This window comes from Solea senegalensis, unplaced genomic scaffold (assembly GCF_019176455.1).
Source record: "Solea senegalensis isolate Sse05_10M unplaced genomic scaffold, IFAPA_SoseM_1 scf7180000013475, whole genome shotgun sequence".
NCBI lineage: Eukaryota > Metazoa > Chordata > Actinopteri > Pleuronectiformes > Soleidae > Solea > Solea senegalensis.
This window is the reverse complement of record NW_025320830.1, coordinates 34687-50018: the sequence shown is the minus strand read 5'-3', so window position 1 is coordinate 50018 and position 15332 is coordinate 34687. Positions and strand designations below refer to the sequence as shown.

General features: G+C 38.7%; 3 protein-coding genes across 3 annotated transcripts; 2 read left to right on the top strand and 1 right to left on the bottom strand.

Moving 5' to 3' along the window:
• Window positions 1–2483: 2483 nt before the first annotated feature.
• LOC122760373 (olfactory receptor 11A1-like) lies at window positions 2484–3812 on the bottom strand. The gene has a single exon (XM_044015498.1). The coding sequence runs from the start codon at window positions 3530–3532 to the stop codon at window positions 2585–2587; it is 948 nt and encodes a 315-aa protein (XP_043871433.1). The 5' UTR covers window positions 3533–3812; the 3' UTR covers window positions 2484–2584.
• Window positions 3813–8433: 4621 nt separating this feature from the next.
• LOC122760349 (olfactory receptor 11A1-like) lies at window positions 8434–10616 on the top strand. The gene has a single exon (XM_044015468.1). It carries the CDS (start codon window positions 8569–8571, stop codon window positions 9517–9519), a length of 951 nt encoding a protein of 316 aa, XP_043871403.1. The 5' UTR covers window positions 8434–8568; the 3' UTR covers window positions 9520–10616.
• A 103-nt stretch (window positions 10617–10719) lies between these two features.
• On the top strand, window positions 10720–13617 carry LOC122760350 (olfactory receptor 52N5-like). Its single transcript, XM_044015469.1, has 2 exons — window positions 10720–10844; window positions 11258–13617. Exons 1-2 carry the CDS (start codon window positions 10800–10802, stop codon window positions 11888–11890), a joined length of 678 nt encoding a protein of 225 aa, XP_043871404.1. The 5' UTR covers window positions 10720–10799; the 3' UTR covers window positions 11891–13617.
• The last annotated feature ends 1715 nt before the right edge of the window (window positions 13618–15332 follow it).

Sequence of the window (15332 nt, the reverse complement as noted above, 5' to 3'; positions counted from 1 at the left end):
CTACACAGACCCTGCTTCTGGTGTTATTCAGGTCAGAAGTCAACATGTTTGTCACTGGAGTGACTTCACATTAGCCACAGTTTCCACTGATTCCTTTAGGGAAAAAACACGACTTATCTGTTTAACAGGGAGAGCTGAGAACTGGTCTCTGTGGACTGCTAATGACCTCCCCTCGGACACACACTGATCAGTTTGTCCAGTGTTTGTCCACAGAATCTGTGATGTTTCCTCTCTCGGGGGAAACGATAACATCATAGCAAATTCTTTCTTAAACTTTCTGAACCTCTGATGGTAAATTAAACTTTGTCTTGATGAATGTTTGGAGGTTATGCGCATGTTGGAAGTTAGATGTTTTTGTTAGATGTTGTTTTTCATGTTAATTGCTGTTGATATAGATCTCACATGTAGTTTCCAACATGTGTGCGATTGAGGTTATTTTTATATTTGTGACCTGTGCATGACCATAACTCCTAAATATGCCAGAGGGCCAGTTGTAACTAATTTTTGTATGATTAGGGATGGTTAGGATTTTTTCAATGCCTATACCAGATTGATTGTCTATAATGTACTGAAGATGCCTAAAAACTAAGTAGAGTTGGCCATTAATGCTTTTTACTTCCTTTGTTAATTTGGGACTTGGGTTGACTTAAGACCTTTTCATATAGTTGGTGAATTGATTGACCCAACAGATTTATTGCCCATTATTGATCTCCCTCTCAAACCATCACTTTCAACAAGTGTGCATTTGATATGGGCACTAAACTGTAGTGCTTATGTCCATTAAAGGTCTCTGTCCTTCTGTATGTAGCAATATTTAGATTCCACATCGCCCAAAAAATAAGTGATTTGTTTTATGTCAAGACAGACGGAGGCAACAACAACACTGTACTAGTAAAGTGAGATGGCTGTAAAACAATCAACTCAACTGCTCAAAATGTGGTCGTTCACACCGCAGCTTGTGAATGAATGTACACCGGTGACCTAATTCCCTTCGGCCCAATTCTGGGCCCATCAAGAGTGTAGGAAGCTTGAGTGCTTCTCATGCTTCGGAAATGATGACACTTGGTTAACTGTCAGCTGTGAGTTCTACTTCACACCATTGTTGTTGTCAGAGGAGAGCATCAACTTCCTGTTAACACCAGCATGTGCATGTGCAGTGTACCTGAATGGTCACTTGATGCATATTAGTTCTGAAACTGAGCAAAAAATGCTCTTCTAGATGCTGATTGTCAGTAAGTCAGTCAGCATCTACCGCTTTATCCTCCACCAGAGGGTCGTGGGGGGTGCTGTGCCAATCTAGATGCTGATTGTTCTTCTGTAAACTGTATATCATTGCTCATTCATGATATGTAAAATGTACCGCACCACATCCAAATTTAGAGATACATTTGGGGGTCTTACTGAGGGTTTAGAGGCCCAAAGTCAGTCATACATATAATGGACACTACTTCAGGTTTTTGGCATTGTTCACTTCAAATATCGTGTCAAATGATGCGTAGTGGACAGAACCATACCCAACTATAGGATGTCACTTGTGGTGGTAAGCTGCACTGTAAGTGTTAAACTCCAACTTCAAACAGTCAAGATATGGACTCCAACAGAGGACAGTTTAGGTCATGTCTCTGACAAGAAAAGGTTCTGTGGGGTAAAAATTGACTATAGTTACCCTAGAAAGACAAGGACCTTGTTTTGTGTAACATTCATCTTCTGAGCACTGGCATTTAAAGAAGACAGGGTCTTCATCATTCAAATGCTAAGCACTATGAAAAATGCAGCTTGGTCATATTGTGGCCCCAGCAACATAGTCCTGTCACTTTCTACTGCAATTATAGCTGCTTTAGCTCTATCCTATAAAATGAGGCCTCTGTCCACTTCAAATAACCTGGACTCCATGACCATATACTTAAAGTATGGACAGTCCACTTTAGGCATAAATCAGGTGTTCAGTGCAATATCAGGGAAATAGAAACTGTGTCCAAAGACAATAACTTCTAATCCAAGAGATGTAGTCTTCAGTGGCAATACCTGGAATGTGAAACAAATGATCTGGAAATAGTCGATAATTATTCAACAGAGAAAAGTGTTGAAGCAACTTAGTGCAAACAGCATTGTTGCATGTTTTAGCCCCATCACAGCACAAACCCGAACAACTATAGAATCAATATAGACACAAGCTTAAATGTTAAAATGTTGCCAGAGCATGACAATCTCTTCAGCATGAAACATCACCAAACTTCTGACACTTCAGCTTGTTTTGGCAAAAGCTACAGCACCTCCCAGTGGCAGTAAAGCACAGCTGCAGTTTTATCTGAGTGGAACTAATAAACTGATATCGATGTGATATCAGTTCAAGTACTCGCTGATGACTCACAAATGACTGGCCTGGCCCTTTTGCACAGTATCTGAGGCATTTCTGGTGCTGGTATTGGAATCAGAACATCTCTACTTCAAATTATTTGATATAATTTTATTTTTAAATCCCATCTTCATTCAGTGACAGTGAACCACACGGGTCATGCAAACTATACAGTCTGTTTAAGCATCAAACTTAAATTAAATATGACAAAGGTATATCAATTATTGTTTACATCAGATCTGTGTGTTGTTTGTTATGACAGAAGAGATTTTTACAGGCGTTACGAATTGTGGATATTTGTAATCCAAACATTAAAGGATTCAGTATTGGTTGGATGATCATATGATACAGAGAAAGAAAAATCTGCAGGACTTCGGGAAAACCACTGACAACCATCCTACTCTGAAGTATATGAATAAAACAAGCAAAAGAGAAGTTGAGCAGGGAGGCCAGCTGAGGTGCACAGGTACTGATAGCTTTCTGTCTTGTCTCTTTAGAACCAGAGAAACAGACTAGTAGAATCTTCAAGTAGGAGAAGAGGATGGGAAGCAGAGGGACTAAGATGGTGATGACGGTACTGAACAGTCCATAGATATTGTTCACTGTCGTGTCAGAACAAGCCAAATTAACAACAGAGTAGTTTTTGCAATACACTTCATCCATGATGTTTCTACAACGTGTCAATTGGATGTTTAAGAAAACAGTAGCTAGAACTTTTGCAAACGAGTACAACCATAGAACGAAAATAGAGATTAACACCTTGCTTGTTGTCATATGAGTATGATACTGCAAAGGACAGCAGATGGCGACATACCTGTCATATGCCATTGCTGCTAAGTTCAAAAATTCTACATTTACGTAACTGTATAAGCAGAAAATCTGCAGAAAACAAAAAGGAATAGGAACAGTGTGAATGTCAGAGAGAATGTGAAGCAGGAGAAATGGAAAAAATGCTACACCACCATACAGTTCATTTATAAACAGGCTGCACAGAAACATGTACATAGGTTCATGCAGACTTCTAGTCATACAGATAACCACAATTACACATGTGTTGGAAACGACATTAGACATGTATGTCACTGCAGTCAACACGAAATACAAGTATCTCAAACTTCCAACCTGCATGTAACCTCCAAGAACGAAATAAGAAAAAGTAGAATTTCCTATCATCATTGTGCCACACAACTGAAACTGACAATGATGAAATGATAACTAATTTGTTTTTTTACTAAATTCTGAATGTCAAACCTTATCAACTGTGTTGCTGATTTAAATTAAAAATGTCTTATTTCTTTATCTTAGCAGCTTCAAACTATTCAGTCCATCTGGTGTTGAAACCTAAGCTCCAGTCCCACACCACTTCATACACAAGGCCAAGTGTCACTGTGTGTGAGTATGTGGCACAGACTTATGAACCACTTTCATTCACAAGTTTAAAACTAAGTTCAAGAAAGTCTAAGCTATTGATGTAATAATTCCCAACAGAGAGGAAATGCTGCTGATCCTGAGGACAAACACTGGTCTATATGTCTGCAAGGACGTCATTACCAGGCCTCTGTGGACCACAGGAATGAGTGCTCAGCTCTCACTGCTAACCAGCTCATTTAGTTGTTTGTAAGATAGTCAGTGGAAACTGTGGTCGATGTAAAGACACTTCAGGGACAAACACGTTGATCTTTGACCTAAGCAGCAGGGTCTGTAGAGATGACATTAGTTGAACTTGTTTTGAAACATCCCTTTAACTGTGTGTCTTCTCTTTAACTTTTGCTCTAACTGACGTCTTTTTCCAGCAATAGTACTGCAGTTTATACATCATCACCTTCTACTTCCGGGTTAAAGACCAGGGATCAAATGTTGGTCTATGCGAAAAATAGCAAGTGTATACATGCAAGAGTAATCATACTATGAATTGCATTATCCAGGTATGTTAGTTCGATTAAGACTAGCTCGATTTTAGTCGGACTAATGTGTTCACATGACATTAAGAAAACCAAATGATTGTCTTAGTCTACTAAATGACAGCTATTTTCTACTAAAATTGGACTTTTAACATGCATGTAACACACTGACTATTGACTTCAGTAGCTTTACATTACAGATGCCAGTGTACCAATTTTACATTTAGTCTGCAGCTGTGTTTGGCACCCTTCTCTTGGGGTACCAAAGTAAAATGGTACAGTAAAATTCACATCAACTCATCACTCTCACCCCTCTTGTGGAGGGGTGAAAAAGTACGCACGAAATACTAATTAATAATATCATCATTCCTGGACAGTTGGGTAAGCAAATCAAGCGTACCTCCTCTAAGGTCAAAGGTGGAGGCAGTAGAGGGGCTAAAGCTACATGATGGACAGAGATAGCGTGACAGAGTTTTATTTTAGGCTGGAACCATTATTACTGAGAGACATTTAAACAGAATATTGAGAGGGAGGTTTTCTTTACTGGTGCAAGTACGACAATATCCTCCGTAGGGGCTCCGTAGGTATCAGTACTGGCATTGATAAAATCTTAACAAAACACATACCTAACAATATTCATTCGAAGTTACAGCTGGCCTTCTGACATATTTGAGTTATGGTAATCACTTGTCACGAATATAAAGATAACATTTAACGTTTAAAGGTTAAAAGTTATTTGTGAACTTCAAAGTGTGTTGGAAGACCGTTGTAGCCTTCATTTATTATTACAGTTAAAAAACAAATTGTTATTGTGGTCTATTGTAAAAAAAAAAACATGGTAGTCCATAATGGCAACAACCCTGGAGTTAACCTAGCTCCTGATATACTTTTAAAAGGTTAATTCTGGGGTAATGAAAAACAATGGGCGATTGTAGACTTAATAAATATTTTATCTTCAATTTCCGCCAAATTTCACTGGACATTTAACTCATAAAGATTGCTGACACAACATTTGTAATGTGTAACACATGTCACTGCATTCAACATTAAAGTTTATCAACCTTCCAATATGCATCTAACCTCCATAAATGAAGTAAGATAAAGTTTTATTTACCATTAGAAGTAACCATGAGGTTCTGAAAACGTTTGTAGTTGATGTATTCTTCCCTCTGGAGAGAAAACATTACATATCAGATGGAAAAACACTGGTCATTGTACGTCTGAAGGGACATCATTAGCAGCCCTCTGTGGACAAAGAGGCCAGTGCTCAGCTCTCTCACTGTGGCTGATGTAAAGACTCCTCAGGGACAAACAAGTTGATCTTTGACCTATGCAGCAGGATATGGAGAGATCAGTTTATCTGGACATGGTTTGTAACATCTTAAACTGCTGAAGATGCCTCAGGGACAAACATGTTGATCTTTGCCTTAAGAGAGAGCAGCAGTATCTGTGGAGGAACGTTTAGTTGGAGAAGTTTTGCAATGTTTAACTCAAAGACATATCATTATGAAGAGGTGATCAAGGCTAAACTGGTGTTTCACACTAAACACTGTCTTTATCAGCTTTACAGTGTGCATTGTGCTGTTTTACATTTAGTCCCAAGCTGTGTCCCAGTCCAGGCCCTGCCCCCCTTTGATGGAGTGACCTACACCACGATTCTTAAATGGTAGGTCAAAATACTGGACAATACCATTGACCAGGATATATTGTGTGACAAACAGACACAGTATATGTGGATCCCTTGGCTGGATCATATAAGGACTACTGGTCCAGTTTATGGGGGGATTTCCCTGTTGTTTCCTATGACCCCTATACTGCATTCACACCAAACAGGACTGATAAGTCAACTATGCAGTCCTCCCGAAGGTCAGCTGTATGTATCAGCAGAGAAAGGCATCCAAAACCCTTAAAATATCCTAACTCTGGGACTGTTAACTGTTAACATCTACTTGTTTATGTTTGGCATTGTCTCAGTTCTCCTCAGATCTGAGCTGCTTCCAATAAAGCTTTTCAACTTAACTCCTCTCTGACTCCAAAAACCCCATCCCTGGTCAGCTCACCTGATAATCAAATCTCCGCAACAGTGGTGTGTGGTTTCACAACACCATCTGGAGCCGGACACAGCTGGCGAGTTTTACTGTTAACTTCGGGAGCTCCATATGGATGAGAACCACAGCTGGGACGAAAACACCTGTTGTTGGCATCACTCCTCAATCCTGGCCTGTAAGAGCTAGCAAGTCATCAAATTAGCTGCTTGTCATTCAAAAGTATTGCTGGAAGTGATTCCAGGGAGCTTCTGAAGTAAACGGTGAAACTCGCCAAGTTGTGTCTGGCTCCAAATGCCGTTGGTGTTGACCCACACACGATGGCAGTTTTCTATTTGTAGACATTTCAGCGAGATAGAGTGCATATAGCAACTTGTCAGGTGGAGCTCCGAGTGCACACACACAAAAATTATTCCATTCTCCTCCATTTTGAGCAGAGTCTGGCCATCAGCATGTACGTGACATCATCAGGAGAATCTCAATGCAAATTGGTCATCGTGTCAACGCGGTTGAATGTACGCAACCGGATGTGCCCGGACTAGTGCCCACACCAGGAGGTGCTACGGTGGTGAGGTTTCCTGCAGACATCATCAGCAAACGAAAGTCCATTTCTGCTTTGCACAGCCCAGGAAAACAATAAAACCCTATTTTCTCTGCAGTCGCTAAACTGTTTCTTCTGAAACTGTAGGGTTTCATAAACGAGGTAATGACGCAGATACACACACAAAAGCAGCAATTGGAGCTTCCGGTCTATGTCCCCTTCAAGACAAGGTGCTGAGCCGCTGAAATGATATATCTAACTGGAAATAGCTGTCATTGATGCTTTTGTTTTAGTCCGATATAAGAGTTCAAATGAGACAAGTAGTAGTGCATTAGTATTGCATCATGAACAGGAGGTTTTTATTATTCTTTATGTTTATCTCCCTAACAATTATGACGAATTCAACTTTTTTGTACTCGGAGCATACATGCAAGTTGGAAGTTTGAAATACTTGTATTTCATGTTACTTGTGATGACAGTCATAATGATAATTGTTTCCAACACATGTATGATTGTAGTTATCTGTATGAACAGAAGTCTCCATGAACCTCCATGCAAGTCCTCATTCAACTTGTCCATATGTGTCAGCCTGTTTTTACACCCACTGTCTTGGCCAAGATAATGACATTAATCTGACAAAATTTATCACTAACAGCAGGCCAGATGACAGTCTTGCCTGTGCCCTAATTATAGATGGGCGCCCGCACCTGCGGCATTCTGAGACTAGTAGGAAATAATTTAATATTTACCATTTAAAAACAGGTCTGATGCTGTGTTATGTCTCCTCCTCTCTGCTCCAAATTTCTTTTTTGATTTTCAGTTTTTCCTCCTTCCTCCACTCATTAAGTTTTGTTTTTTGTATACAGGATATTTTCATCCCATCTATGGAATTCAGTGCTTAAGTTGACTTTTTGTCTACTTCATAAGAGAAAATCTAGGTTGGCAAAATAAGGCCTTCAGTTTTTCTTTTTTAATAAATTTGCAAAAATTTCTACATTTCTGTTTTTTTTCTGTCAAGATGTGGTGTTGAGTGTACATTAATGAGAAACAAAATGAACTTTTTTGATTTTAGCAAATGGCTGCAATGAAACAAAGAGTGAAAAATTTAAAGGGGTCTGAATACTTTCCATACCCACTGTATGTCAAATACTTTGGTACATGTACAGCCGTGGGATCATTTTGTACATTTTGTGACACGATGGGAGCACTGGCCGTACGTCCCCATATTTTAAACGGAAGTAACAAGCATTTCTTTTCACCATCAGCAAAATAATTGTTGCACTCTGTTGTGGAAATGTTAATAAAAACATCTTTGCAAGGTTGCTTTCCACCTAGCCCCATGTGGAATTAATCTAATTTCAGGCTTGTTTTAAGTCATGTTTGTAGTGGTCTCGGCAAAAGCTCCCAAAATTACATTGGCATCCTCCCTGGCAAAGTGCACAAAACTGGACATTCTGAAGGTCATATGGTGCCGTGCTAACTTTTTCATCTTTTGTTGATGACAACGTCAGCTGTTGTTGTGGGCGTTCACCAACGGGAAACATTTAAAAGAACCAGATTCCCTTCAGATGGAAACACTTACACCAAGTTATGAACACATTGTGATGTTAAGGTAAGATGTGTGTGTGCTTCATGTTTTGTTTTCACCAACTCCCATTAATATGAAATTTGAAGCAGTTAAATTGAGACAAACATATCATGTAATTGCTCAATGAATGCACAAGGATGATGAACTTGACACAAGTTACATATTTTACTCTTGCTGCGTACTTTGACACCAGAGTGTTCAAACACCTTTTTTTTCTGATTGTGCTGTGTCTCTATGTGTTGATCATTGTTTCTAATGTGTTGCTGATTGTAGTTATCTGTATGTCCAGAAGTCTACATGAGCCTATGTACCTGTTTCTGTGCAGCCTGTTTGTAAATGAAGTGCATGGTAGTACAGGCTTGTTCCCATTACTGCTGATCCAAATTCTCTCAGACGTTCACACCATCTCTGTTCCTTTCTGTTTCCTGCAGATTTTCTATGTTTACACTTATGCTAATGTAGAATTATGTAACTTAGCTGTGATGTCTTTTGACAGGTACATTGCCATTTGTTATCCTCTGCAGTATAACACACGTATGACGACTCACAGAGCTTTTATCTTCATTGCTGTTATATGGTTGTTTTCGTTTGTGAAGGTTTTGATCACATTGTCTTTACACCTCCGTCTGACGCTGTGTGGAAATGTTATTGACAATGTGGCATGTAACAACTACCTGGTTGTTAAATTGGCATGCTCCAACACCTCTGTAAACAACATCTGGGGAATATTTGGTGTCATTCTTACCGTCGTAGTCCCTCTGGTTCCTATCCTCTTCTCCTACATGAGGATTTTAAAAGTCTGTTTTTTTGGTTGTAAACAGACGAGACAGAAAGCTCTCAGCACCTGCTCACCTCACCTGGCCTCACTGCTCAACTTTTCCTTTGGTTGTATGTTTGAAACTATTCAGAGTAGGTTTGATATGAGTGCTGTACCCAGAGTCGTGCGCATCATGCTGTCTCTGTATTTCCTTATCATTCAGCCACTGCTGAATCCAGTAATGTTTGGATTACAAATGAGCAAAATACGAAATGCCTGTAAAGATCTCTTCTGTCATAATAAACTGACTTGCCACACAGATCAGATGTAAAACAGTCTGTATATCTTTGTCATATTAACCTGGACAATTTTCAGTCTCATGTTTAATTTGAACTGAATAGAGAAGGCCTGCCCTGCTCACACCCCATGCATGAACTGATGGGAAAATGAACTCCATCCCCAATTTTTACATTGACAAAGGTGGTAAAACTTGACGTTCAACTGGCTCAACTATACCAGGGGTAGGCAACAAAGAAACTGTAATTATGAGACAAAGAAATTGTTGTTCTCCGACTTTAATCTTTTTGTTTTTGCTTTGTTTGTTTTTCTATATATTAAAATCTCACCTTATGTTCTCTCACTTTATTGTTGATATATTTGGTACATGTACAGCGATTTATTAAAGTCATGTTCATCAGAAATACATGATTGCAGAGATTTATGTAAACTAACATGAAAATGACATGAATTGTATGAAACAAACAAAAATGGAAGAATGTTGGAATTAAATGTAATTGGTAAAAATGTGGTAACCATCCTATTGATGGGCATACACTGTACGATATGTTCAGTGTTTTTGTAAACCTTCAGCTCAAACTGTACGACTAAATTGCATGTGATAAAAAGCTAAATCTCACAAACTTAGCTGAACTTCTGTAGCCTGCCCTGAATGAGGTGATTGCCATTAGGTTCTGCATGTGGTTATTGACAGTGTTGTGTGTGAATTATTTGAAGTTATGGTATGTCAGCCTCAGTGTTCTCATCTTTCAGATTTTTCCATTATGGTACAAACTGAGGCAGTGACTTATCACAGAGTAAATGACATGCTTCCAGTCAGCATAGTTGAAAAATTTGGTTTTAAAAATCTCATGAACGTGCTTGACATTACTATTTCCCTCTGTGTGGTCTGATAACTGTAGTGATTAAAATAAGAGGAAAGTTTATGAGTTTAGAATAAAAGTGTTAAAGTCAAAATACTTTTTTTTTAATTATTCATTTTTAATAAGTCATGAAAAATGTTGAATAATTATCGATACGGATGATCGTGATATGTTTTTCAACCATAATCCCCAGCCCTATTAAATTAAATCTAAATATTAACCATAATCCAAATTCATTAAACCAGCAAAATTCTTAAGACTTGTGAATATCTGGCTATTTTTCCCCTTCTTTTGGGTGCTTAGGAACCACAAATACCAACTTAAGATATTATTTAATTATAATTATTGCTAATTTTGAATAGTCAATAAAATGATGAAGTGCCACATTTCAACAGAGGTCAGCTTCTGCTGTGGGCATTCTCCAGTTTGAAAACTATAAAAGGAGCTGTTCATGAAAACATTCACACAGAGCCATGAACAATATTGTGATGCTAAGGTAAGAGGTGTGAGTGCTTGGTGTGTTCTTTTCACACACTCACCAACTGTTATAGTATGGAACTTGAATCAGTTAAATTAAACAAACATGTTGTGTAATTGCTCAGTGAATGTGCAAGGATGATGAACTTGACACAAGTTACTTATTTTACTCTTGCTGGGTACTTTGACACCAAAGTGTTTAAGCACCTTTTGTTTCTGATTTTGCTGTGTCTCTATGTGTTGATCATTGTTTCTAATGTGTTGCTAATTGTAGTTATCTGTATGACCAGAAGTCTACATGAACCTATGTACCTGTTTCTGTGCAGCCTGTTTGTAAATGAACTGTATGGTAGTACAGGTTTGTTTCCATTCCTGCTGCTTCACGTTCTCTCTGACGTTCACACTGTGTCTCTTTCCTTGTGTTTCCTGCAGATCTACTGTCTTTACTCATATGCCACAATCGAGTTTTTTACCTTAGCCATCATGTCATATGACCGTTTCCTTGCTATATGTTACCCTCTGCAGTATAGCACACGCATGACCTTTAACAGGATTGCTATACTCATTGCTGTAACGTGGTTACTTGCTTTATTTATCATGTGCTACACAATGTTATTGACTTCTTCTCTGCAACTGTGTGGAAACATCATTAACAAAGTTTACTGTGATAACTATTACATTGTCAAACTGTCCTGTGGTGACACTACAGTCAACAACATATGTGGACTGATCGGCACAGTGGTCACAGTATTTGTTCCTCTGACTTTGATCATGTTCTCATACATGAAGATTTTAAAAGTCTGTTTCTCTGGTTGTAAACAGACAAGACAGAAAGCAGTCAGCACCTGCACACCTCACCTGGCCTCACTGCTCAACTTCTCCTTTGGGGTTTGTTTCGAAATTTTTCACAGCAGGTTTGACATGAGCAGCGCCCCTAATACTCTGAGAATTTTTTTATCTTTATATTTTCTCACATGTCAGCCACTGTTCAACCCTCTGATATACGGACTCAGGCTGTCCAAAATACATCATGTATGTAAACGTCTGCTTCGTTCTGACATGTAGGTGATTCATTTGTTTTGTTTGAATTTGAGTAATAACATCACATGACACAAAGCAGAATTCAGCACAAGCAGGACAGGAAGTCAAACCCTGATACAACATTAAGCTTACTTTTTTTCCAGAAGAAATGCCCCGTGTTGACACCATGTCGTATTTCACTTAACATCAACGACACTCTTGTAAATCCAGCATTCTGGACCTTCAGATGTCAGCTGGATTGCTATACTCATTGCTATAACATGGTTACTTGTTTTTTTTATGATGAGCTACACAATATACCTGACTTTGTCTCTGCAACTGTGTGGAAACATCATTAACAAAGTTTACTGTGATAACTATTACATTGTCAAACTGTCCTGTGGTGACACTACAGTCAACAACCTCTGGGGAATGATCGCCAGGTGATTTATAGTCTTTGTTCCTCTGACTTTGATCCTGTTCACATACATGAGGATTTTAAAAGTTTGTTTCTCTGGTTGTAAACGGATAAGAAAGCAAGCAGTCAGCACCTGCACACCTCACGTGGCCTCACTGCTCAACTTCTTCTTTGGGGTTTGTTTTGAAATTTTCCACAGCAGGTTTGACATGAGCATATTACAGCATATAATATTCTGAGAATATTTTTATCTTTATATTTTCTTACGTCAGCCACTGTTCAACACTTTAATGCAGTGGTTCTCAATTATTTTGTGTCATGCCCCCCCAAGAGGACAGACATTTTTTCAAGCCACCCCTGAATTGAAATACTATTGAGAATCTGATAATATTTATTTATCTGTATAAACTGTACACTGTATGAATTGTCCCGCCCTGCCTCTCACGCCCCTAATATTCTAAGAATATTTTTATCAATATATTTTATTACATGTCAGCCGCTGTTCAACCCTCTGATGTACGGACTCAGGCTGTCCAAAATACGTCATGTCTGTAAATGTCTGCTTTGTTCTGACATGTAGGTGATTCATTTGTTCTGTTTGAATTTTAGTAAAACATCACACCGCTTCAGAAAACTGTCTCAATATGATTCTGTGATATAATGATCTTGTTACTATATAACAGCTGTTGAAATGTCATTACCTCACACGAAGTACCAAAAAATCACTGGCATATATTTGAGTGCCCCATTGTTTGTAGAAAATTTATAAAATTAAAAGTAAAATAAAAACTGAATTGTATTTTATGTAGCTCATGCTTGAGAAAATCTGCTGGCATAATTCTATGGATCCACAGATGGACAGGACACTTAATGTGTACATGACGTCATTTAAGTGTTGGGAATTCCACATTTCAAAAACAAGTTTGTTGGGTCTGGGGAGGTTTCAAGTTCTCATTTAACGTAGACATAGGATGTGATGCATATTTTGGTGGACGAAATATGAAACCACTTTATTTATCACCTTGATCACTAAAAAGTAAAAAGAAGGGTTCGCTTTGAAATTGATTTTCCAAAGCTGCATGGAGCCACTGAAGAGCCACATGCGTTGCAGACCCCTGTCTTAACAGAAGCCAAAAAAGTGCAGAAACTAAGAAGCGAAAAAAGAAAGAGTGCAGAAACTAAGAAGCGAAAAAAGAAAGAGTGCAGAAACTAGAATTTAAGGCAATAAAGTCTACAGAAAATGTGTCAGGGAAGCTCAGATTAAAAGAGCACAGTCAGGGAATAACTTAAGTTATATCACTTGATTTCAAGATTCAAGATTCAAGATTTCTTTATTGTCATACCAACACACATTAAGACATGCGGTCAGAACGAAAATCAGTCTCTCCAGAACCTGGTCGGCCCAGCAATAAAGAAGAATAAGAAAGTAAGAAAGAAGAACCAACAGTTTAACTTAACAAAATATTAATTAAAAAAGACTAAAACTTTAAAACCTCTAGAGGTAAATAAAATTTGTGCAAAGGTGGCGTACGGTACTGGGGGCATGTGCAAAGTACAGTCCGTTGGAGTGGGGGCAGCAAGGCTATGGGGGCTACAGAGAGTTCAGGAGTCAGACAGCTCCAGGGTAGAAGCTGTTCCTCAGTCTCGTTGTCCTGCTCTTGAAGCTCCGTAGCCTCCTGCCTATTTATGATAATAGCTACTTATTAAAAGTTTGAAGTAAAGAGTATGAACTTAACGTTTGCCTGTTTTTTTTCATGGCATCAAAATCTGCCATAAACACAACACACAACACCATTCAATAATCCATAAATTCCAGGAACGTCTGTCTGTCTGTAAGTCGCATATCTCTCGAATCGATGATCCGACTGATTTCAAACTTGACAGGTGTCTTGCTACGGGCACAAGTGCAGTGCCAAGACAACTGCAACTCTCCCTCTCACTCACACAGCACTGTCAATGAGACAAGGCACCGTGAAGCCGAGTCAAATGAAAAACGCAGTGCTTGATTGGCAAGTAACGCTGCACGTCAGACAAGGCACCGTGAAGCTGAGGCAGACAACGAACACAGTGCCCCCAATCACAGACTGTTCACTGTACTCCCCTCCTGGAGGAGTTACAGGTCTCTCTGCACCCGAACCAGCAGGTTCAGAGGAAGCTTCTTTCCTGCAGCTGTCACCCTACTGAACTCTAGCTCTGCCTCCCGGTGAAAACCAACCAACTGTTATGCAACCATGTAGTTAATTTTTCCATATTTATTGTATGTCATTATGTCAGTATCAGTATTTGCTTTCTACCATAGACAAATAACAATTTCACTGAACCTTTGCCGTGTAATAGTAACAATGAGCACTCAAACACACCAAACCAACAATTACTAAAAACACAGACAAAAACAGATTTTGCACAGGCATTGCACAAGTAATAATAATGTTCACTGCTGCTATTACTTCATCATAATCCTGTACTTAACTATAGTGTCATATAATTTGGAGTTTTTTATAATATTGAACAAATCAGTGTTTGTTCACGTTTCTCATTTAGTTTGTTATATTTGAGATATTTTATTATGTTGCTTTTCTCATAATAAAACATCAATGCTATTTTTTAATTCCAGTATTATATATTATATTTTATCCTCATCAGGCTTCAGCTACTAAGTCAAATCTTCACTTTTGGTCAGTTCTGTGTATTTTTTGTCATGCAAATTAAATAAAACCAAGTCAAAATATATCATAAACTTATTCTGTGTTTACATACTTCTACGGTAGTAGTACTACTTTACTGAGTGGAGCTGCTAAGTTCAATTCATGGTGGTGTGTCGGGTCGGGTTCGGGCTTAAAGACCCAAGGGTCGGGTCGGGTTGTAATTTTCAGGCCCGTTGAGAACTCTACACTATGTCCATTGCTGTCCCAACTTCAGGCTTGACAGAGTCCTGTGAACGGCACTTAAAGATATAACGACACATTTTAAAAACAGACACCACTAACACATCCCACAAACTTCAGCTGACCATCCGCTACCATTAGACTAATTGTTAATAGATATGATTCCTGTTTGTAAGAAATTGTT